The sequence below is a fragment of the Notamacropus eugenii genome, chromosome 2, assembly GCF_028372415.1.
Source record: "Notamacropus eugenii isolate mMacEug1 chromosome 2, mMacEug1.pri_v2, whole genome shotgun sequence".
In the NCBI taxonomy this organism is placed as follows: Eukaryota; Metazoa; Chordata; class Mammalia; order Diprotodontia; family Macropodidae; genus Notamacropus; species Notamacropus eugenii.
In genome coordinates this window covers 268,294,926-268,321,559 of record NC_092873.1, presented here as the reverse complement: position 1 = coordinate 268,321,559, position 26,634 = coordinate 268,294,926, and the positions used below count along the sequence as shown (strand labels likewise).

Genomic DNA, 26,634 nt, shown 5'->3' with positions numbered 1-26,634 from the left:
TGACATTTCCTTCAATTTCTTTTTCTTCTCCTATTGTTAAAGCTAACATTTCTAGTACTATAATCAATAATAGTGGTGATAATGGACATCTTTGTTTCACCCCTGATGTTACTGGAAATGCATCCAGCTTATTCCCATTACGTATAATGCTTGCTGATAGTTTTAGGTAGATATTGCTTATTATTTTATGGAAGGCTCCATTTATTCCCATACTCTCCAGTGTTTACAATTGGAATGAGTGTTGTATTTTGTCAAAGGCTTTTTCTGCATCTATTGAGATAATCTTATGGTTTCTGGTAGTTTTGTTATTGATACAATCAATAATGCTGATAGTTTTCCTAATGTTGAACCAGCCCTGCATTTTTGGTATAAATCCTACATCCATAGGAGTTGATGAGATCACCAAATGAAGCAAAAATAAGGAAGAAATGGGCCCAGGATAGAATTCTGAGGGTCATCTATGGTTAGAGAGTATGATCTGGAAGAAGATTCAACAAAGGAGCAGTTAGGTGGGAGGAAAACCAGAAGAGAGTAGGGTTCCAAAAACCTAGAGAGCAGAGTATTATGGAGGAGTGATCAACAGTATCAAAGGCCACAGAGGGGTCAAGGAATATGAGGATTGAGAAAAGCCTATTGAATTTGGCAAAGAAGAGATCATTAGTAACTTTGGAGAAGTTTGGGTGGAAGGATAAGGTTGGAAAGTATATTGTAAAGGTTAAGAAGGCGGAGAAAAGAAAGTGGAGGCATATTACGAAGGATCTTTTTAAGGCTTTTGGCTACAAAGGGCAGAAGAGATAAAGGACAATGGTTATAGTTGATCTACTTATTTTTTCAAGGACTTATTTTTTCCTCTGGCATTTATTTTTCTACAATTTTTCCTAGAACCTTCCTAGAAATGTAACTTTTTGAGTATTTTCTATCTTGTACTTTAACAAAATAGCTTATTTCAATGGATTTTTTGCTAACTGTTGGGTTTCCTAGATATAGAATCAGATCATGTAAATGGACACAATTATTTTAACTTCATTGCCAATGATACATTATTTTTTATTTTGTTGTGCCATTTCTACTATTTCTAAGACCATTTCAAAGTAAAAATGGGCAGTCTTATTTATATCTGTTTTTGGGAATCAGAATAAAGAAGATTTGAGTTTGAATTCTACTTCAGACACTTACTAATCTTGGGCCTGTGCAAGTCTCTTAATCTCTGTCTGCTTCAGTTTCCTCATCTATTAAATAGGGATAATAATAGCACCTACCTCACAGAGTTGCTATGAGAAGTCAAATGATGTAACATGTAAATATAACTTATAGCATCTACTTTACCATGAAGATCAAATGTGAAATCTTAAAGCACTTTATAATCATTAACTACTATTGTTGTTAGAACAGTGTTTCTCCATCACATACAATATTAGCTGAGAGGTTGAAACATATAATCTTACCTTAAGGAAATATATTGATATATTTTAATGATGTATTTTACTATTTTCTCCACACATAGTGATTAAATCCTCTTTATTTTGTCTCTTTCTTACATGATTTATTATATTGATTGTTTTTGTCTATTAGATTAACAGTCTATGTAGAATTTGTTTGTTAAATCATCTAGGCACAGTACCTTTTTCACAGGGTGTAAAAAGATGTGTGGTTTTGTCTTCTGCAACTGATTTGGGTTATCAATTTTTCATTTTCTTAATTTTAGTATTTTGTGTTTTTTAAAATAATCTTATAGAGTCACAATTTTAGTATCATGAGATATGATGCTCCTATCTTGGATAAAGAGGAAGTCTATTTCAAAGAAATCTACACAGTGACTAGTATGAGAGAGAAGAGTTGTATTTACAAGGTTTCATTAAGTCCAGGTTTTAGCAATACTAATAAAAAAAGTCTGTATTCCTTTTCACTAAATAGAACAGAGACAGAGAACAGACCTATGATTTCACCAGTATAAGGAACTCCTGAATGAAGAGACTCCCTCTACCAATGTAGGTCAGCATTTTCTCTGTTACTTAAGAGCTGTGAAGAATTGCCAAGAAAGCAGTAAATGACTTGCCCAGGATAACACTGCCAGTATGTGTCAGAGGCGAGATTAGAACTCGGGTCTTCCTGGTTCCAACGTCAGCTTGCTAATCTCAATAATATAGAACACAAATAAAATTTAAACTTGAAAACATCAAGATAAACATGGACATTAAAGGATATATTTTTATATGGATATATAAATAAAGGATATATTTTAACGGATAATTTTGGATATATTTTTAAATGACACTTTTATCAATTTTAAACATACATACATACACACACACACACACACACACACACACACACACACACATATCTAACCAGGTCTATGATTTCATTAATTTAATGAGCTCCTAGAAATTTCCTCTACTAATGTAGGTCAGCACTTTCTCTGCAACTTAAAGTTTCAGAGAGCTTTGATGGGGTCTGAGAGATTAAGTTATTTGCCATAGGCTACATTGCTACTATGCATCTAATGGAAAGCTAGAATCCAAATCTTTCTGATTTTGTGGTCAACTTTCTATCCATTACACTGTACTAGCTCTTTTATATACATACATACATATATATGTGTGCATGTGTATATATGTATATGTATTGTGTATATATGTATATGTATGTGTGTATATGTCTCTATATACACATATATGTGTATGTGTGTATATATATATATACATTCATACTCACATACACATACTCTGTATGAAAATTCATTTCTCAGCTCTTCAGAAACTTTGGAGTTTAAGTCTTACAGCCCAACAACACTAGTAGAATATTGCTACTAAAAACATAAGCCTTTGTTTCTGGGTGAAGCTTAACAGAGTTTCATAATTTTTTGAAGGCAAGTCAATCCATTCTCCTCTTCCTGTTTAGTTGTGGGGCCCAACTCATCTACTATATGCTCTATCTTTGGTACTGATGGATGGGTACTATAGCTTGTTTATTCAATTCTGTGCCATAATCTAGAAAGAAGCCATTCTTCATCTACTTGGTCTTTCCTGAATGGACAGTCAGATCAAATTCTTTTAGGTGGTTACAAGATCATGTTGAAACCAAATGATTATATGGAAGACCTTATTATCCAAAAAGAATCCCCCTTCAACTTGAGATTCTGTGTTGGATGTTTCCCATAATAGTGGCAAACACTTCTGGGGAGCATATGTCTCCCTGCTTCATACCTCAACTTGTTTATGATCAGAGGGACGCTAAATAAGTTTATCTTTATTTGCTTCATTTTTCAACAATTTTTTTTATGATTTTGCTGTATAAATTGGAAGAAACTTTACTGAAAGAGAACCTTTTATGTGGCATTTTGCTCTTCTGGATAAAACTCTTTTTCATAATTTACAAATGACAAACATAGTGGGATAGTCAGTGCAATTAGCTAGCAAAACTCCCAAGTGGGACCCAAAACAGATTAAAATATAACTCAGAAATGTTTAACAAAATAAAAAAATACAACACAAATAGTATTAATTTCTGGTTTTCTAAGTCAATATGTGTGACCTTCCTCTTTGGGTTGGGGGTCTTAGCCAGCAAGACCCTATCCCTTTCTCAGGACGCAATGAATGAGGCAGGAGGCAGGGTGTAAGGCAACTCCGTTTATTATCAGTAAAGCAGCATTATTTATAACTTAATAGCCTCGTGAATTATGCCCTTCAACCAATCCCTTTGAAGGTCAAATCTACTCCTCCAACCCCTGCTCCGCATTCTCTTCGTGTCCAGCTCGTGATTACCCACTTTCCCCAAACTCCAGGAGAAAAACAAGGGCAGCGGTCCTGCCTCAGACGCCATTAGTTGCAGGCACCTTGGGTGCGGTCCTACAAATGGCATCCGAGAGTTCCTAGCCCCCTTACAAATATGTAGCTAGAACGATCTATTTCTATTTGAGTTTGAGATCATCTGTCTAGATCTTTCATTCAGTTCACCATGCACTGGTGAACATGGGGTTGATTGCAAACTAACACTGGTGAAACTTTGCCTCTTATCTACTATCACCCTTATTGAGGATGCTCCTGATGTGTCTGTAGAGGATCCTAATAAAAGTCGTGTTTCAAAGAGGTCTATGGGCAGGCAACAGTATTGTTTTCTCAGATGTTTTTCTTCATTATAATAATGTTTGAGAACTCTTCCATACCTTTGGTCTCTTTTTTTCCTTCATGTTCTAGGGGAGTCAATCACATTAATATCACTGAAAACAAGAAAACAATTGAAATGATAAATAAACCCTAGAGCTTCTGTAAAAAGACCAACAAAACAGAAAATAATGGGCAATTATAATTTTAAAAAAGAAAAGAAAGACCACATTACTAAAATTAGAAATGAGGAAGAACATCAAGGGCAAAGAGCCCAAGAAAACTGTCAGAGATTATTGCACTCAGGTATGTAAATTGATGGATTAAAGATGCTTCCTGTCAAGCTACATGTAATGGTCTGGGGAAAATGTGTTTTATTCTTTTATTTTTGTGTATGTGATTACATTAATTCAATGTTTTTCACATTATTGTAGAATTTCACTGAAGAGGGCTGTTCTTGGGTTAGATGTAACTAAGTGCCATGTTATCAAAGATACACAAATGGGAGCATTTGGAACACTTTGCTATCAAAATTTCTTTTGTTTGTATTCTGAACAGGACATTTTCTGATACTAACACTCTAGGAAAGTTTGTATCTTCCAGTTTTAAGCTACCATTCATGTTGATAATCAGAAAACTGTAAATGTTATTGTCACAATTGCATTCATTCTAGTGTCTTATATTTTAACATATGTGGGGGATACACTTGGTTTGAAGAAAGCTTTCAAAAATGCATTTTTATATAAATGATCTTGAAAAAGAACAAATTTCGTAAAATCTTATATTCTTTTCAGGCATGAGATTGTGTTTTCTTTTCTAGAAAACTATGTGAAAGTCTGATTAAATATTCCTTTTTCTGTTTTCATCAAGAACATGGACCATTCTGATAAAAATTTTAGAGCTGTGAGGCCAACTTAAAAGCTGGTAGTTGATGATACCTTATGTTTCATCTTTTTTTAGGGTAAAAGCAAAGCAATTTTTTTCCAGTTGTAAATAATCATCCCACCCATGAAATACCTTGAAAACCAATCTCAATCATGTATTATTTTTTCATTCATTTGTCACTCCAGCTGATTTTTCCAGTTTCATTGTCAAGTATCGTTGCCACTTCTCACACAACAGACTGGTTACTGAGGCAAGAGAGTCCAAATTTTATAGTTTCACTATCACCACCTATGAACACAGATCACTTAAAAATATATCTATTCCAAGTCAAATCTGTTTGTCAAATCGGTTTGTCTTCCACTTTTATCTACAAATGTCCAAAACAACTAGATTTTAAACCAACCCCTCTGCAAGTTCAATTTCTTAAATTCCTTTTTCAGATGACAATACTTGTAGTCTTCCACCATTTGTCTCCATAATGTTTAACAAATGAGCTTCTCTTCAGAGTTAGCATTGCCCTTGATAGCCCTGTTTCTCCATCTGGCAAGGAGAGATCAAGTATTTGGTAGCACAAGCAGTTTGGGAGGCTGTTTCAGCCTCCCTGTTTTTGTTAGCATAGATTTCTAAGAAACTGAGTCTGAGACAACATTTCCACTTTTTAAAGTCTACAGTTTGATTAAACAAGTCAGTTTGCAGCTATTACCACTTCATTAAGTCCATTCTCCTCTTAAGTTTTTCTTTGAATTTAGCATTTATTTTCCCCCTTGTCCTAATCTGCCAAATATCTGCTACTTCTATACTCAGTTATTAGCTGTCCACCAAAATAAACTAGATTATATTTTTTAATATATTTTAGTGCTTGCCAACTCTAACACCCAAAGATTTTGAGTAGTTTTTTATTCTGAAATCATATTTTTTAACAAAAATTTCCTATGTTTCCCTATGCACAGTTTTACAATAAAGTCATTGAGTATCTGGGCATTTTTTCTTTCAACAGCGATTTTAGAAGAAATCTCTTAGTGAGTTAACTTCCTCTACTCATGGAAACTGACAACTGTTCTTCCATTTGCAGTCTAAGAGAGCTGTCTTGAGCCAGGATCACACAGTCAGTATTGGCCAGAGGTGAGACTTAAATTTTGACTTTAAGGCGGTCCTTTATCCATTATGCAACAATGACATCCATGTAAATACATGCTAATGTAATTTGCAGTATTGGTCAGTCAAGTTCTTCAAAAAAGTTTGTTTCTTCATTTTTTGAAAAGGATGTAGGTGAACTATGATAGTCTTCATAATAGATTATTTAAGATTATCATGAGCAATGGAAAAAATGAACAAGTGTCCCATGAAACTGTGTTCCTCTTTTACTTTGGGTGAATGATTAAACCAATTCAATCTTCTTTATTCATCTCTTAGAAGAAAGTCTACAAATCATCTTTCCATTTAGCTGCAACTTCTTTATTTCCTCTAATTTAATTTACAGTGAGCAATGTCAACACAGAGGGGGTTCACTTCCTCCAAGAGGGTAATCTTATTCATTACTGGCTAAATGTTTCATATTAAATGTGTCAACTGTTGTTTAATATGTGTAAATGGCATAAAAACAAATGATCCTTTAGGATCCTCTGCTCACTTCTGCCAAACTCTACCACTGTCACTGTAAAAGTAAAAAGGGATTACACAGAAATGGGGGACATTTTCTATTTTTGTCTTTTTTCACGGGCTATTTGCCCCTGCCTTTCCCTGTGTCCCTTCCAATTATCGGCTGGTCAATCTTCTCTATGCTTACTTCATTTTATGTCATTTTAAGGTGTATGAAGTAGTTTTCTCACATTTATAGAATTACATAGTATAATTCTGTAAAAGAGGAATCCAGCTCCGAATAGTTAAAGGAATTGCTACACTGCTATGAAGTTTCCGAAGTGAAACCCAAACTCAGGTCTTTTGACTCCAGGACTGAATTCTTCTAAAATTTACTTTTGATTTCAAGAGACTTCTATTCATTACAAAAAAAAAAAAAGAATGGCTTGTTTCCTAATTCTGAATGTTTTTTGTTTTCAAGTGGTAACATATCCTTGTCTTTATTCAATAAAAACAACTCTGCAAACAACCTATTGCCACCTTAGTCAGCTCTCTTTTGATGGAGGTCAATTTACCCATATAAAAATTAGCCTTTTTTTTTTTTATTAACAAAATCTATTCTCTCTCCCACTCACCATTTAAAAAGAAAAACAAAACCCTTGTAATAAATGTGTAATACAATTTCTGCATTGCCCATGTCCAGAAATATGCCCTATTTTAAACTGAGTAAATTTTAAAAAATAAATGTCTCCCTGTCTCTAAATAAAACTTAATTTTTTTTCTTTTCAAGTGGAAAAAAACTGCTTCATTTTTATCATCATGTGTAACAAATCTAAAGTTTTAGTTGGTATTTTTGTGAACAAAATCAATTAATACCTCGCTGTGGTTTTTCTACTCATTTTAACATCACTCTTCTACTTTTTTAATATTTGTGCTAATCTAATCCAAAGACTATACTCAATGAATCTTTAAGATTACAACAAAACAAAACCTCAACATTTTAAACTATGTAATGCCACTCAAAATAAACTTTTCCTACTGCCAATTGGTTGGTTATTTTCAATAGTCAACAAGATTAATAATTGTCAACTGAAACAAGGGTTCTGAAACATATATAAACACGACAAATTATTCTTCTGAACAAGAAGGTGGTTGCTACAACTGACAAATGAAGAAATGAATTGACAATTATGGCTTGTTCATACTATCCACACCGAATTCGGGTAATTTTCCTTATCTACCAAGGATATAGATAAGGTTTATGACGCTTGTAAACAAATATTGTCAGGGAAGAGGAGGGGAGAAAAGTGGCTAGTGTGAAGGAAGTAAAAAACGTGGACTCCTGATCACCCCTTCTCTTGAGGTCTATCACTACATTAAAAACAGTCTCTTTCCCAGCAATAATCTCCATTTGGACACCTGTGCACTATGCAATCCTCAGTTCCAGAGGCTTTGCTCTAATTCTTTTTTCCTCATCAGAAACACACAAGAGAAGGAGATAATGCACTCAATTCACCTCTATTCAGTAATGAATGTTTTTGACTATCCCCAGCACCAGCCCAAATGCACCCAACAAAGAATTATCCGTACTAAATTAGCTCAGCCTTCCTACACATTTATTGAACACAGGCTATTTTTAAGTGCAAATCTAAGATCAATGGAATAATTATGAATGCCTCTGATTGCTGGAGAAATTTAACTAGAGAAAAAGAATATTAATTTAAATTTGCTTAGACAGCTTTTTAAAGCAACTTCAAATGTGATACATAGATGTATATTTATAAAATCCACTTAAGTTCTAAGAAGACAGACATAAAACTGTGAATTAAAAGTTTGTTAAAGTTAGCACTTCAACAAGCTATGCAGGAAGTAGCAAAGCACAGTAGACAGAAATGGCCCTGAAGTAGTAAACACTTTGATCTAGGTCTCCCTGAAATACAGTGACTATATGACCCTGAGAGTGTATCTGAGCATAGTAACTTCTCACTGTACAAGGAAACTCTCTAAGACACTAAGTTGCCAAAAAAAGTTGTCAGTCTACACTGGTAGAGGGAGTTTCCTCCATAGGAGTGCCCTACATCAACCAATGAAAATTACAAGTTTGTGTGTATGCATGCTTACAAACACAAAACTAAAAACCTGGAGGTTTCTCCTAGACCTACCTTCACCTCTAAGAAAGAAGGGCGAGAGAGAGAGGAAAAAAATAAGAGCTGGCCTCAGAGTCAGAAAGACCTGGATTCAAGTCCCTTGGTTGTGTGACCCTAGGCAAGTCATTCAAGCCCTCAGCGCTCCAGCCCACTAAAACTAGTCTTTGCAGCATAGTTGTCATCTGCATTGGTAGAGGGATTTTCCTCAAAGTAAGTTTCTTGTAACAAAGAAATCACAAATCCAGACCAATAATGATGACGATGACGATGATAACAACACACTAGGGCTAGGTCAAATTTATGACAGGAGAGTTGCATTTTTATGTGCTATTTAATATGAAAACTTTATGGTATACTGAAACCTACTATACAGTCCATATATATAATACATGAATATGAATATGATGGGAAGTAAAGGCTAATTTTACTATTAAGCCAGAGCAGAGCAGGTATAAAAACTTTTTTGTTCTGTATATTATGTTTCTGTTCATTGAAGTTAAGATCACATTAGCTTTCTGGGGTGCCATTTCACACTGCTAATTCAGACTGAGAATACAGTCCACTAAAAAACCTCAGGTTGTTTTCCGATGCACTGCATCCCAGGCAGCTATTTTTAAAATTCAAATGCAGGACTTTATATTTATTCCTATTAAATTTCATCCTAATAGGGTTGGTCTTACCTTTCATTAGTTTGTTGCTTTTACATCCTTAAATACCCTTGGGACGACTAGTTATATTTCTCATCAAGCTTTCTTTAAACTGCTTTTTTTTTTTTTTAAACGAGGCAATACTGCTCATAATGTTCTATTATCTTTCTCTGTAAGATTTTACAAAGAACTATTGCTCTTGGCTACCACTTCTCCACCTTACAAATAAATCAAGTGTTAATTGATTAAAGGCAATTTTCAGGCTTTTAAAAAATATTCTCATTATGTCAACCAATTTACATTGTTAAACTTCTGAACAAAATAGTTACAGATGATGTCAATGTCCTTTTCTCCATCAATTTCACATTTTTTTTTTGCCAAAAAGAACCCCTTGTTTAAATAGGTCAGTTAAAAATTGCTTTATCTGTATGTCCAACAAAATATCTACTTTACATATGTTAAAATGATTCCATGAAAAATATAACAGAGATAACTATCTAACCACCCTCTGATCATATCAAGCAAGGTATAAAAAAGGGAAGTGGTATGCTTACCAAAGGTGTTCATCATTGTCATGGAAATCCAGCACAGCGTCCAAAATGAAGAAGGATTCCCTATAGATGAAGAGGTCTTCCAGATAATCTTGCTTGCAGATTACATTGATTGACTGCATCAAATCCTGGAACACTGCATAGTCTTCTAAATGAGATCCACAATTGTTCAAAAGAATTTGGTCTAAATATCCACATAAAAACCAAATGGATAAAAAAATTCCTAGAGTGAAGATTAATATGCAGCTGGATAGATAACCTATAGAATTTGTCCTTTGGTATACAACTGCACGGACAAAGCAAATGGACTCAATGCCAGAACTAAAAAGAGTGGGCTAGATTGCTTTTAAGAAAATGGCAAATTCTTTTAATGATCTTTTCCCTGAAGCAAAGACTCAATATTCTTTGGGTGATATTGTATGGTTTCAGGCAAATAATATTAAAGCCTATGAAAATCTGAATTTGAGGATCTCCAAAAGGAAATGGAAGGGCAGATGATGAATGTAAGGGGACTGCAACATATTACAAGAAAGCAATATGAAAAAGTGAAGTAAAAAATGACATCAAGGACATGATTGGAAAGTATAGAATGGCCACATGGAGCAAAGGATAGCAGATAAGACAGCCCATAAAAACTCCTTTGGTATTTCATAATGTCAGCAGAACTTGTGGAAGGCACACAATGCACTGGATGGCCTGTTTGGCAAATTTATGGAAGGACAAGGACAAGAACAAGAACTGAACAGGATGAGCAAGCATGACTGCATAGAGCTCTACCCACACTGATGAGATCATAGGACCACTGAAATATCTGAGATTTAGCCCAGTGTTCAAGACTGTAGAGATATTTTTCAGGTTACCTATCATTCCTAAGTTTGTATCTTCTAAGTAAGACTACTATCAGAAGCTTCTTCCAGGATGACATTGAGCCATTCAACACCCCTCTTTGGGTCTGTCCATTAAACCTGCTCTAAATCCACTAACTAGTATCATAGAGCAAAAATCTCGCACTGTGTACACATGGGCATTGATGTCAAATCAATCCCTTGCCTGGACTATTGAGTAAATGCAACCTAAAAAAAAAGGAAATGTAATTAGTCTGGCATGATGAGTTTTTGACGAATCAAAAAACTGGCTGATAGTGATCCGTTTCCCTTTCTATGTATGCACAAAACATGCATTCCTTTATCAATGACTTCTTGAATTTTTCCAGAAATTAGTCAAGACCACAGCTTGAAGGATCCGCCTTCTTTCCCCTTTCAAAAACTTGGGACATTTTCCCATTACCAGTCACAGGATCATTGATTTGGAACTGTGAACTTGGCAAGTCATCTGATCCAAATCTCTCATTTTACAAATAAGACTGAGGCCCAGAAAGGTGGATTTTGCTGAAGGTGACAAAGGCAGGAAGTAATAGAGCTATGATATGAACTCAGATTATCTAACTCCAAACCCATTACTCTTTCTACTGCTCTACACTGCTTCTTCAATTCTCTAGTTTTTCAAAGATGACAGGCAGTAGCTCAGCACTTACATGGACAAATGAGTTCAGTACTATGTGCCCATGACTGGCATGAATTTAGGGTGTGGGTTAGCTTAATAACAACAGCTACTTTCTTACCATCTCCTCAATTACGCTGAGCTTCAATTCCCTGTTAAACATTTTCATTCTATTTCTTCTCAGACTGCCAATAATTTTCTCAGAAAACAGAAAGAAAACAAGGTCTGAGTAGGTCTGCCATCTCTGCCATCTGCTGTATTCACTTCCTTAAGCCACAGTTTCATCTTATCTTCTATCTTCTGGTTCCAAACTTAATAAAATGTCTGCTCTGGCAGGGGGACTGGAGGGAAGGATGCTAGGGGTACCCTTGGCATTCATTACAAGGCTCAGCTCATTTTTCTGACAGGGCCATGTCCCTCTTTCATATATATTTTCAGTTTTCTGCTTTTGGTTTCTATTTTGTATTCAGTCATAGATCTAAATAAAGCTAGACCTCAGAGGTCATTTAATCCAACACTTTTATTTTGCAGATTAGGAAAGTGACCAAGGCAAGCTGCTTATGCAACCTCACACAGGTATAGTAAGGGGAACGGCCAGGATGATTTGATATTCAGCATGATATTTGACATTTTGTGGACCAATCTGCCATGTAGAATTTTAAGACACAGGATATTAACTATTCATTCTTTGGATCTTTTGAAATCCATTCTTTCAAAATCTAGGGTGATATAAGGTGATTATCAGACTATACCCAGCTTTAACTATCACAACCGCTGAGATGGAAGTCACTTTTCCCCAAGGACCCTGGCATTTTTTCTATGACAAGTAGCACCCACCTGCTACTTGCCAAAGGACTGTTGCCCCCTCTACCTTCTAAAAATATGATTGAAGCCATTTAAGAATTAATCAACTGTCTCACTTTTAGTGGAGAACATTCTAACTGTACCTACATCACTAGTCATGTCTGTTTGGTTTTTGATTTGTTTCTAGAACTCATGCATTTTTTCCTTCCAGTCAAGTGGTCGTTAGTATACTCCCACCACAATATCACATCTTTTCCTCCATTTATTAATCTAAATATTTCCTGCTATGATTTACATATTTTCTCACAGGAGTATAGCTTCTTGGTATAAAATACTCAATCACCCTTTCTCCCCCAACCTATTTCTTTTTAATAAGGCATTCCCTTCTGTTACTACATTTCTGTAATGAGTCACATTCATCATTACTCAGTGAACATTAGGAGGTTGGATTTACTGACTTGTAGTAAGAACTCTGGTTTCCCTTTTTTATCCATATTTTATATAACTTTTGCATAGACATTTAAGGACCCTATTCTTGAATCTGTCACTTGTTAATTGTTACCTTTTCACTATGTTATGCCTGCTATCAGTAGTATCTGGCTTAGTGGAGATACGGAGGGGAGAGGAAGAGGAGTAGTTGTCTTCTATTTTCAATTTACTATCCCGTGGATCAGATTCCCAAATCTTAACCTGCCTTTGTTAGATGCACTCTATCAATAATCCATCATTCCTGTATCTAATCCCTGGTATAGAAATACAAATTCCACTTTATGATAGCATCTTCTTGATGCTGCTTACTTCGGAGATCCACCTTTCTTCTATTGAAGTCCTTTCCTTTTGTCATCAGCTCTAGTGGATATATCATTTGAGTACCCAAACTTCCTTAGTTCCTTGCCAAGATATAATAATCCTGAGATCCTTTTGGCTGAAGTGATCAAGGAAAGAAATAGGATTTCAACTGAATTTTGAAGTATGGGAAAGAACTGGAAAGCTGGGGTGGATGGGAGGTAGACACAGGAGAGGTATTATAGGTGAGTGGGACAGCATGTATGGAAGTGGGAAAATATCAGATGTGTTTTTGAAAAGGTAGGGGATGTGGAAAAGATAGTTAATAAAATAGACTGGCTGAGGCAGAGGGGTTTGGAAAATTAGTACCTTGATATAAGGCTCGAAAGACAAGTTCAAACTAAACTAGAAAACCCAAGTGGCTTGGACTTTGGCTTCAAAAACTTTTGGGACCAAAGTCTACACCACTTAGGTTTTCTCTGTGTGTGTGTGTGTGTGTGTGTGTGTGTGTGTGTGCATGTGTGTACACTTAATCTAATTCCTTAGGAAATTTAGACTAGTAGCAGTAAATACAGTGAACTAGACAGGGAACAATGAACTGGACTGCAAGAAAATGGAAGGCAGTAGCCCAGTTTGCAATGTCAAGACAACAGAGTAGGGATGGAAAAAGATTGGAAATATATTCTAAGTAAAGGATCAATGAAGAATGTGATTAACTGGAGAAAGAGAGACAGAAAATACGCCAAAGAGGACTGAGATTTTCATCCTGGGAGGTTAACTGTACCATTAAAAGAAAGATGAGTGGTGGGATGAGACTTGCAGATGGGAAGCAAGGGAAAGATGAGAAAAGCAAGTTTAATTTGAGTTGTTATTAGAACAGAAAACAAAATGAAATGTCCAAGAGGCAACTGTAAATGTCTGTCTAGAAGGTGGGACAGTGATCAGAGCAGAAGATATAGAATTGGGATTCATTTGCAATTAAGCATATGATACAACAATGGAGTGGGTGGATACCTAACACAGAGGATGACAGATTCCAAGATGATGGTGACAAGCTAGAATTAGAGGTCAAATTTTTGAGGGGGGCAGGGAGACTGGATCTCCCTATCCTTCAGAGGCTGGAAATGCAATAGACACTCATGGGTCATATTCCAATACTGAAGAGCACAGGAACATTAACCTGCTCTGTTTTCCCAGCTTGAGCTAATTTACCCCCTCCATAAGCAGCCTGTTGATTCTTAAGGGACTCGTCATATTGGTACCAGGCTTAGTGCAGACACTTGATCAGTTTTAGACCAAATGAAGCTTAGATCTCCCAAACTTAGGCAGTCCACCAATCTTTATACCCTCAGCAACAGGGACTCCTGGCATGTAATAGCATATCCCCAAATCCAACAAGATGAAATAAATACATTTCAGTACTTCAAAGGATCCATGTCTTGCTGATGTGGGTATTCCCTACAAAGATGAAGAAACCTACTTATACCTTCTCATTCAGTGTGATTCTTGTCCACATTTACCACAAAACCCACACACGCTGAAGGACCTCTTCTAGGTACTTTTTTTTTAAACCTCAGACCAAGAGTCCTAAGAGACAAATCCTGGCTACCACCTGCCTTTTATGACAAGTGAGTTAAGAACTTAAAAGCCATTCTTAACTCACTGGACATAACAAAAAAACAAAAACAAAAAGCAGGCTACAGGCCAGTTTGCCAACCCCTTCCTCAGACGATCTATTTAATCTCTTGCTCTTATCATAATCATGTATTTCATGGATAGTTTACTTGGTGTCAGTTCTTATGTAAAAATCATCACCACTGGAAATATGCTACAGCCTCCGTGTCTGGATTGCCTGTTGGGCCAAATGAAATTGATTCTTTGAATAACACTCCAGGATGCAATGGTCACGGATCTCACTGAAACACTAAAATATTCTGTTCCTTGATGAAGTCCTCACAAGATTAGCTGCAAACAGGAATATCTGTAAATGGAGGCCCTCACAATCTCTTTCCTGTGGACTTTGTGCAAGATATCTTCCATGACAGTGGTAAACACTTCTGGCAAATATATGTCCCTGATTATTAATAATCAGAAGGTTGTTGATGAGATCCTTCCCTGTGATTGCCTTTATCAAGGAATCTTGGCTGATCTTAACTCCTTGTTTAAAAGGGAACCTTGAAGTCTACTTTTTTCTCTAACAAGTGAAATGTTTGTTTGTGGTCAACTAACACAACAGAATCCTGTGTACTCTACATCAGCTACCAGCAAATTCCTATGCTAGGATGTAATCAATTTTACTTAATGTAATGTTAACCGACATGTCCAGGAGAACACAATAAAAAGGATATATAGACCACTGGTCTTGGAGTAGAAACCTAGGTTAAACCTGACCTTAGATACTTAGTAGCTGTGTGGTTGCTGGCAAATCCCTCAACTTCTCAGAGCTCCAGTTGCCTCATTCATATAATAGGGACAACGATACTTTGTACTTCTTACTTCAAAGGCTTGTTGTAAATAAAATACTTTAAAAACCTTGGGGTGCTATGTAAATACGTTATTTTTATTATATATACATGTGCATGAGGTTTCTGTGTAGGAAAAGGTCACTGGCTTCTTTCATTTTTCAAAGCTGACTCATTTTCTCACAACATATTTTTATGATCTTCCCTCAAGCCTAATTTCACATTAAACTCAGTCGGCAACGAAGTACCTATGGACTCGGTAGAGAGGATCACTTCATATTCTTTTTAGTATTTCTATACTTCAGATGCACAGGACATCATAATTGAAAGGGACCTCTGAAGCCATATAATCCAACTCAAATCTGAACACGAATCCTTTCTAAATTTGTCCTCCAAGCAATGCTTGGGGAAGTCTTTGTTTCTTCATCCTATATGACAGATGCTGGTGCATATGTTGAATTATCTTCACTGTGGTCTTTTTTTTAAGCTCATCAATAGCACTGAAAGGCAAGATGACTAAATATCCCATGAAATGATGTTGCTTGGAAAGAACAATGAGACCAAAGCCACAGATCTTTTACTTGTCTCTCTAAGTAATCTGAGTCAGTCTACCATTTAGTAGCCACTCTCTTGTTTTCTGATTTAATTTTCATGAAAATGTCAATATTTATATGGTTTAGTTCATCCAATAACACGTCAATTCACTCGTCACTAGACAAAGATCTCATTATTTAGAATACTAAAATGTGTTTGCAATCTAACAAGTATGTAAGCAGTAGAACTACTATCATTGCGGAAGTAAAAGCATCCTGCAGACATTTAAAAATATTTATTTCAAGGGTTACTTCATGTCAAACATCCATTACCTATTGGCCCTACTTTTGATGAGATTCTCTGTACTTAGCTAGGACTATACTTGGACAGACGTCTGTCAAAGAATCACAGTGAAAACCATTTCAACTGGGCAGAACTGACCAGATCTTCTGTCCCAAATCATAGACTTTAAGAAACAAGTGACCTCCATGTCATGGAATATTTTCATAATGAAGATGAAATATGACAGAGATAAATGCAGGAAAAAAAGTCTCACATTTTTGGGTTAAAAAGAAAAAACCCAACCTAGTACTGTAGAGGGAAAGATATCCAGACAAATGTTCATATAAAAGAGATTTTTTTTTGAGGGGGAGTAAAATTAAAGCTATATAAGCAAGTGGAAGGGACTTGAAGATCTCACTTCCAGTTAAGTATGCTATTTAAGGAAAAAGTCTGCAATGATCACTGCACCAGGCATGCAATATTTGTATTTCTGCTAAAGACAAGTGACTGCCTACTCTCTATGTTCAAAGAAGATGCTGGTCTTCCTCCAAGATGAGATGAAGAAGTGTGACTAAGAAAGAAATTTCAGGCTCTTCCTAAAGGGTAAAGAGGTGGATAGCAATCAATAAATATATTAAGTACCCATTATTTGCCATAGACTGTGCTAGATTCTGGAGGACAGAAAAATCAAAATGAAAGCTCCTGTTGTCAAGAAGTTTACATTCTTTGGGAGAAGATCATACATACATATGTACATACATACATACGTATATATACATATGTATGTGCTAAACATATATGTAAACAAAATATGCACAAAAAAAGGGGAGGCAGGCATTAGCAGCTGGGGAAAGGGGGGAATCAAGAAAAGGGCAGAAGGGGACATTTGAGCTGAACTTTGAAGGAAAGCAGGGATTCTAAGAGATAGAGGTGAGGTGAAGGTACTTTCCAGGCATATAAGAGGGCCTGTGCAAAGGCACAGAGATGTCCAATGAGACATCTTCCAACAGGGGACAGAAAAGAGAAGACTAGCAGGTTGCTGATTTCTAGGCTGAAGATTACTGAGGCAGATATTTGGAGACAAAATTCAAGAATGAAGGCAGAAGTTAAACCTGCAGCCTCAAATGTCTATACATAAATGAACAACTTAGAGCAACAAGGATAAGAAACTACAGGTTCTCAAACAGTCTCAAGGAGATAGGAAACTCTGAAGAATGAAATTTTGAAGACACGAAGAAATAATTCCAACATAAGACTAGAAAGGTTGCCAGAAACACCAAAGTGAATGCACTACGGAACTCATCATAATCTTAAGAAGATAAGGACATAAAATGAAAACAAAGGTGAATGAAGTAGCAGAAGATGAATATAAAAAGGTCATAACACTATAAAATTAGTATTGGAAATCCAAGAGAATGAGCTGAAGATCATGAAAGAAGCTAAGGTTAGCACACAGGTTCTTGTTGCTGTAACAAATTATGGGGAGTTAGGGAAGAATGAGGAACATTTTGGGCAAAGATGTCCAGCTCTTCCATGGCTACTACTATTTTCCCCGACAAAGAGAATGATCCTCACGCAAGGAAGCACAGGACAAAAATGGCAAAGGAGTTGATAATCAAAGAAAGAAAGCAATGAGGTGCCCCTAATGACAAATTACATTATTAAGAATCCAAAGAACTGGCAAATATGATTAATGAGCAATTATTAGTCATTTTTGAAAGATCAATGAGACACTGGTAAATGTATCAAGACACTGGAGAAGAGTAGATAAATGTGGCCCTGATTTTCCAAAAAGGGAAGAAAATGGGATCTTGTAAAAATTCTTGGCCAGTGAGATTAAAATTAATTCCTGGTAAACTTCTAGAACATACTATTAAAGAGATGGTCAGTGAATATCTAAAAAAGGAAGCTAACTTAGTGACTCCATATCAAGGACAGCTCATGCCAAACTACCTTAATTCTTTTTTCTTCACAATCCTACAGTATATCTATATTTCAGCCTAACACTGAATAAAATCTTTCAACTATTCTTGGAGAATAGGCAGAGAGATGTGGTTTAGGATGAGAGGTGTTAAACTCCGGTAAAACTCCCTTGCAGACCAAACCAGATTAAAATGTAACTGGGAAATGTTTTAACAAAATAAATAAAAACAGAAATACAACAAAGGTAATATTAATTTGAATCAATAAGTGGCTGTCAGGGATCCTTTTGTATTTTAATTTTATATAACTGGTTTAGGGGAAAGCATAAGATGTGATATGGAACTGGATGAAGACATGAACCCAAATTATTCACTAACAGTTTGATGTCAATTTGGAAGGAGAGCTCTAATCCCGCAGAGATTTATTCATGGATCTGTGCTGTTAAAAATTTTTACCTGGAAAATCACAAAGGTTACTTGGAATTACTCTGAAAGGGATAAAGATGACATGAGTAACAAATGTGCAGATCACAATCCTGAGAGAGATAGGTTTAGATCAAAGTCAGGATCAACAAAGACTGATAGCTAGAGCACTGAGCTAGATTAAATATCATAAAATGTAAGAGATAAAATTAAAAGTCCTACACTTGGGTTCATATAATTAGCTTTACAAATATAAGACAGATGAGGTATAACTAGACAAGTTTGTCTAAAAAGATTGGGCAGTGGACTGAAATGAAAATTCAATGAGTAAATAATGTGATATGGCAGTCAAAAAAACTAATGCAAGCCTGGGTTGCATTTTAAGAGGCAACCTTCCAGAAATAAGGACATTTTAAACTTGTTATACTCTTTCATTGTCAAACCACACTGAAGTATTATATGCCCAAAGGGCTATAAAAATGTGCATACCCTTTGACCCAGCTATACCACTTCTAGGGCTGTATCCCAAAGAGATCGTAAAAATGGGGAAAGGACCCATATATAAAAAAAAATCTATAGCAGCTCTTTTTGTGGTGGCCAAAAATTGGAAATCTAGAGGATGCCCATCAATTGGGGAATATCTGAACAAGTTGTGGTATATGAATATAATGGAATACTATTGTGCTATAAGAAATGACGAACGGGAGGACTTCAGAAACACCTGAAAAGATTTATATGAACTGATGCTGAGTGAAATGAACAGAACCAGGAGAACATTATAGACAGTGAGAACCACGGTATGCTGTATCTTATAAACTTAGCCCTTCACAGCAATGCAAGATCTAAAACATTTCCAAAGGACTCATGATGTAAAATGCCATCCACATCCAGAGAAAGAACTACAGAGTCAGAACACAGAATGAAGCAGACTATTTTCTCTTTTGTTATGTTTTGTTTTCTTCTCGTGGTTTCTCCCGTTCATTTTAATTCTTCTATGAAACATGACTAACATGAAAGTGTGTTTAATAAGAATGTGTAGAAGTCATATAAGACTGCGTGCCGTCTTGGGTAGGGAGGGAGGAAGGAAGGGGAGAAAATATAAAATTTAAGGAAGGGATTGTTGAAAACTGAAAACAAAAAAGTAGTTATCTTTGCAAAATATTTTAGGAAGGATTTTTAATAGGCTGAAAGGGAGACAATCAGGATGGGGGAGGTCTTGAGTTCACACCTTATGAAAACTAGTTGAGGAAGCCTTAAGGTGTTCAGCCAGGAAAAGAAAGTATTCAGGAAAGATGATAGTTGTCTTCAGATTTTCGATTAAACAAGCATTTACTCTGTGTTTCAAGGATGAGGCCAGATGTGGGGGATGCAGAGCCCTTAAAAGGCTTACATTTTACTGGGGAAAACAAGTACACAGATAAATAAGGGGAGTATCCTTTGCAAAGGCAAGGAGGCAGAAGAGAAAATGTTAAATTCAGGGAACCAAAGCTGGCTTCATCAGCTGAAACAGAGAGTAGATGAAGTCAGCATAGAACAACAGTTCTTTGCCTTTTTCTGCATTATGGTTCCCTACAGCAATCAGGCATCCTTCTCAGAAGGATGTTTTTAAATGCATAAAGTTAAATACAGAGGGTTACAAAGAAAACCAATTATACTGACACAAAAAAGTTTAAGGCCCCAGATTAAGAATCCCTAGTTTAGGAGGAAGGGTTGGGATTAAGCTGTTAAGGATTCTAAAAGTTAGTAAGACGAGTCTTTAAAATTAAAGGCAACAAGGGGTGCTGAAGCTTCCTGAGTGAAATATCAAACCTGTGACTTTAGGAATTATCAATCTGAAAACTTAAGGAGAATGGGTTGATTGGAGAGGGAGAGAAAGCAATTAGGAGGCTAGTGCAATAGTCTAGGCCAGAGGTATCTGATAAAAGGCTGAAGTAGGCAATATGAAGAGTTATTGTGTGAAAAAGGAATTAGGCATGGTCTAGTTCCAGAGGACAAAACTAGAAACAATTAGAAGAAATAGTATGGGGAAAATTTAGGCTTGAAGAACACTTCAACAGTTTGAGTTACTCAGAAGTATAGTGCTCTATAATTTGTATTTTGTGGGTTTCCCCTCACTAGAGGCCTTCAAATAAAGGCTGGATGACCACTTTCAGTATTATTGTAAAGGAAATGCTTAATGAGGTATAGGTTAGGCTAGATGGCTGCTGAACTTCCTTTCAACTCCAAAATTCTATGATTCTGCGACTGAATGAGTGGTATAGTACAGCAGCCAAAAAGATGGCATGACTTTGAGCTACACTAAGATGGGCACTGTGTCCAGAATGAAAGGTGACACCTACCCTAGTAGAGTACTTCAAGAACACTTCTGGTGTTCAGTTCTAGGCACTGTATTTTAGGAAAGATACAAACAAACTTGGAATGCAGTCTAAGAAAGGTAAATAGGATGGTCATACATCTGAAAACCAAGCCATTCAAAGAATGATTTAAGGAACTGGGCATATTTAGCTTGGAGAGAAGATAGAGAGGGAACAGCAGTCTAAATTTCTGAAGGGCTATTATGAAGTTGAAAAGAGGCAGATTTTGACGTGATATAAAGAAATATTTGGTAATTGGAACTGTTCAAAAATAGAATATATTAAGTTCCCCATTATTATCAAGCAGTGGTTGGATCTCCTCTATAACAATCCAGTTTCCTCTTGGACTAGATAACCTTTGAATCCCTTTTCTTCTTGTATTATGGAACAGAATAGCTGATCCAACAGGGTGAATAAGATCTCCAAGAAGCAAAGTTTAAAAAGAGACTGATGAACAGAAGACTAACAATTTGGGAAAGGTAACATTAAGTGAACTGCAAGACTACAAGGAAATGTAAGAGTGGCAGGACAACCAGCAGCAGTATGTATCATCACAGAAAGAAAAAGTTTCAAGGATGAAAGAGAGTGGGCCAAATGTTTCAGCAAAGTCAAGGAGGATGAGGACTGACAAAAGGCCGCTGAAATTATGAAATTATAAAATGCGTAGGCCACATTTATGATTTACTTTTTTCCAAGTTCTTGTTGAGAAACAAAATTCAAAATTGTAACACTGTTCCTTATGAGAAATTATGAGCTTCCTTAAGGTTTCTAAGAATACTGATTGTATGTATATATGAATGTATGTATAAAACTATTCTTCAGTCTTATTCTACTCCAACACCTTGAACTAACATATATCCATTAAGGTACAAGTCTCTGCAGAAGTAGAAGCCCGTCAAGTAATACTGATTTAACTGTTTCAGAAACACCTAAGAATTAAGGTGCAGAAATGAAATTTGGGTGAAAGAATCATTCCATCTATATTCAAAGTTCTCCTTTTTGTCCAAGTACAACTGTACCAATCTGTTCAATGACTTTACTGAAACATTTTTTGTGTACAGTTTTACAGCTACAGGAAGACAGGCCAGGTCTACAACTTCCTATGTCCCTTTTCTGTTGTTAATAAGAATATTATTTCTGTAGGCACAAATCTAAGTTTTGACATTAGAAGTATCTCATGTTTAAATGAATCTCTCTGATTTAATGAAGATCAGTTCATAAACACTGTAATTTATCTAGGAGATTTTGAAAATCTCATAAGGTAAGGTTTAGTAGTTATCCTTGACCTAGTCTGAACTATTCATAAGTTTTTTAACGTCTCTAAGTTTTCTAGGAAAGTGACAGTTGAAAACATATAATTAGAAAATTCATGTTATGATATCTTTGAGAAGCAATGTGTCAAACTATTAAATGACTGCTTTGTTAATTTTTTTTAATCAGACAAAAAAAATCACTCTATCACAGATTTCTTCTTTACCCAGTTTGTTTCTGCTCAGTAATATATTCATGATATTGTCTTAAATTTGCAGTTCTTATCCCTCAATATTTCTGATGGGCATTGACATTATTACTAAAACTATACTGTACACATGATACTACTGCATCAATATTGGGAATAAGAATATTTTGCTGTTATTTTTGTTTGCTACTAAACTGAAATGGACCAAATATTTATTGCCACATGGGTAAGCTGTATTCTTTGGAAAATATTTACTAACTATTTAAGGTTATTAGGAAAGCACTGGGGTAGTAAATCACTATTCTGTTACAATGCCCCTTCATACCCTCAAACACTTGTAGTTCCCCAAAGTGGTCCAACACACATAAGATGGGAAGTACAGACTCAGAAATAAATTTGCTTTTATAGAAATCTTCCCCCTTTCCCAAAAGATTCTAGCAATGTCAATATACTTGAATGCCAGGTATAAGAAAATGATGTCCTTACGGTTTAAAAGAAAACAAACCTAAAAGCAAAACACTACAAAATCTGCCTTATCATAGCTGGGCACAACACATAATAAAAATAACTAACATTTATATGGTGCTTTAAGATTTGCAAAGCACTTTATATACACTTTACTTGCTCCTCACAACAGCCCCAAGAAGTAGGTAGTGCAAATATTATCCCCATTTTACAAATACAGTAACTGAGGCTTAGAAGTTGAGACTTGCCCAGGGTCACAAAGCTAAAAATGGTAAACAAGAGAGTGAACCAAGATACATTAATTAATTAAGACATATACAAAACACATCTGATGTGATTCAAGCAAACAAAGAAGCAAGAAAAATACTGTTGGCCAAATGTGTGCCTAAGTCTACTAAGCAACAACGTCATTTAGAACATTTGTACCCTTTGGGCCCACGCATTTGGGAACTGGCCAAATGATAAGGAGCAAATTCTATCTTTGTATTACAAATGTATGCAATGTATTAAGTATAAAAACAATTTATAAAACACATCAGAATTTTATTGCTTGAAGAATACAGCATATGAAAGCATAAGAATGTCCAAAGGAAAAGTCACAAGGATCCAAACATCATACATACCAGATGCAGTAAAATATTAACCTGAACTCTGCATCAGAAAAAAAAAGTGTGAAAAATATCTAAGTTAAGAAAAAGATTCACTTAAAATAGAAAGTGTAAGGATGTTACAGTACAAATTAGAAAAGCCAACACTGCATATTAACATATGATTACTCTCAACTAGCTTTACTACCTTTGGTACTTATTGATACCTTTAAAAAACCGAGTTGCTTATTCAGATCTTGCCCAATATATTTCATGCAATATCCATGAAATAATTTCAACTTAAACACTCCAACAAAACTAACCTTTTCGTTGGGGGAGGAACGATGGTATGTTGAAAAAGAGGGATGTATTTAATAAACACTTGGTAAATTTTCATTTTCTGAAATAGCAAAATCTGATAATTAAGAAATCCAAATTCCTGTAAAACTTAACGTTTCATTTTCTAATTAAAATGGTCATATAATTTTTTTAGAATCTCAGCAGTTGCCAAAACTGCTATATAATTTTTTCAGCTCTGCTTGAAATCCCCAAATTCAAGGATATGGATATCTGACATAAGAATTGTGGCTTTTCCCTTCTGTTCCCAAAATGTGAACAAGTATGCTATTTCTTCAATACATCAGAATTAAACAACTACTAATGTGCTTTACTAGAAACAAAAGAAAAGCATTTCTAGTTTAAAGAAATGTGTTAGTTTAAACACATTAAAAGTAACCATTAGTTTTCCTTGTGGTGCTCATCAGTCATGTGGTATGCTGTCCTAACTGAAACTAAACTTGATTAATTTTTCTGCTATTAAGCTCAATTAGGATTAAGAAGTCAATGATGACATTTCAAAAGGTAGCATAGAAATCTGCCTGTAACCTAGTCAGGAAAAATGTTAGATTTCTGCTGACAATAAGTAAACTGTAACTAGTAAGGCAGACATTAAAAAAAAATTACTCTTTTCCTGCAAGCATGCTCATTAGCTTCCATTCCTCCCCACAAAGGTTTGAATATTCACCAACTCCAGTTAAACCCATGGAACCCAAGCAAATGTTTCATCAAGTTCCACCTACTCATTTTAATAATATGAACATGGTTGGACAAAGCAAGTAACACTATCAGCAACAATTATTGAATTGGAGTGAAATAATAAGAATCATGACAGTCCTCAAAACAGGGCAGTCTTTGAAATGTAATAGTTTAGTTCAAGATGAAGATGCCATAATAAAACCTTGGTTTTTACCCCTATACAAAAAAAACAAAAACAAAAACAAACAATTGAATTTGTACAACTCCTATTAAACATACGTCTTCCTAGCATTGTATGTGTGAGTTTTTTAAACAAGTGTATTTAACTGAGCATATATATTTATTACCTTTTTATTTATATATATATATATATATAATCCTCATTTTTAAAAGGACAAAAAATTCAGACACCGTAGAACTGAACTCTTTGTTTTTTTAACTAACCTGATCCAATGTCTACTGCATCATTCCCACCCGCCCCCCCGAAAAAATAATTAAAAATTCCCCATATATGATTTTTATAGTTTAGTTAAAAGGGCAGAGGAAATGCACATGTAGATTTAGAGCTTCTGTATAAATCTCAATGTATTTTTATAAACTTGTAGTTTACTGTAACACTGTTTATTGATCAAATAAAGGACTCACTGCTATCTAAAATTTCATAAACACCATTAAAAATTCAAAATTGATATGATACTGAACCTTAAATCTTCAAGAGTTCAAAGAGAGAGTTTTTACATTTATAGCACACAACAGCCGAAACTTAACAGCAGACATCCCGAGAATACCAATGGCCAGTCCACCAAGATGCATACAAAATTACAGATAAGCATTCTTTCCACTTTTTCATTGTGCAGGAAAAAAAAATTGTGAGAATAAAAACTCAGCTGGTGAATTTCAGATGTCATCTTCATCATCTTCATCCTGAGAAGATCCTGCCTGATGGGATGCACTGGCTGAAGCAGCAGCAGCCAGCTGTGCTTGTTGCGCCGCTTGCTGCATCTGGAGCCATTCTTGCTGGGCCAGTTCTGCTTGCTGCTGTCTAGCCTAAAGACCACCCCCCAAAAAAACACTTTGGTCAAAGAAAAATATGATCAATTACAAATATAAAAGGCAGAAATTTTTCAACTATTATACAGTATGCAACAGAAAGACATAACTCTCCTATAAGAATATTTAGAAGAAAATGTAGCCTGAGGAAAATATTAAAAAAAAGTATTTTTGTAAACTTAGGTCTCTGGATTCCTGGGAAGTTTCCTACGGATATCAGACAATCCTTGGCCAGTGTCTTGGCTGAGGATGAAAAATAGGATAGATAGATAGATAGATAGATAGATAGATAGACAGACAGACGGACAGACAGAGAGACAGACAGAGAGACAGACATAGATATCTATCTATAACTGTATAGGATCCTAATATTCTTTGACTACATACAGTTCTTTTACATTTACTTACATCCAACATCTTGATGTGTCTATTCTTTCTCTACTACAATCCCATGCTATCCACAGCTTTGAATTGTGATTGAATTTTGTAATAGAAAAGTTATGTCATAATTTAAAAATTCTTGATGTGGCATTCTTAGATCTTAAAAGAGTACTACTGCATGTAAATCCAACAAATAAATACTTAAATATTGCTCCCAAGCATTAGCTTTTGTCTGCCCCTTTCCCCAGGTATCCTCAAGCTTTTACTTCTCACCATGATACTTAAAAGAATAAAATGATGATAAAACAAATGAGGTGGAGAGTATGAAAAAATTAGTCAAACAGATTTAGAGAACCAAAAGAAAATTAAGAAGAATGATAATGACAGAATGAGAAAGAACAAGATACAATCTGATCAAATAAAGGACTTAAGGGGGAAAAAACAAAGCAATTCAGAATATCTGTCTGGATTGACTAATCTGAGTAAAAGCAGTTATGAATTTATACAAACTATAAAAAAAAATTACTCCCAACCAAAGAAACAGTTTAACATTTTCCATTAGCCTGTTAAAAACTCAATCACTTATCCTTTCTTCACTTTCTAGTAAACACCTCTTTCCCTAAAATGGCTAAGAAATGATAATATCTGATTCATTTCTACACAAGGAGAGGTCCCAGTA

At 35.4% G+C, this 26,634-nt stretch overlaps 1 protein-coding gene and 1 long non-coding RNA gene across 2 annotated transcripts in view; one reads left to right on the top strand and one right to left on the bottom strand.

Moving 5' to 3' along the window:
* Positions 1 to 1,512: 1,512 nt before the first annotated feature.
* Positions 1,513 to 23,581, top strand: LOC140527244 (uncharacterized). Its single transcript, XR_011974728.1, has 2 exons — positions 1,513 to 6,110; positions 21,370 to 23,581. It is a non-coding gene; the product is annotated as an uncharacterized lncRNA (long non-coding RNA).
* Positions 23,425 to 26,634, bottom strand: part of DR1 (down-regulator of transcription 1) — a 20,648-nt gene continuing 17,438 nt past the window's right edge. Inside the window, exon 3 of the mRNA XM_072644033.1 lies at positions 23,425 to 25,571. Coding sequence (XP_072500134.1) covers positions 25,422 to 25,571 — 150 coding nt within the window. The 3' untranslated portion in view covers positions 23,425 to 25,421. The remainder of the gene's footprint in view (positions 25,572 to 26,634) is intronic.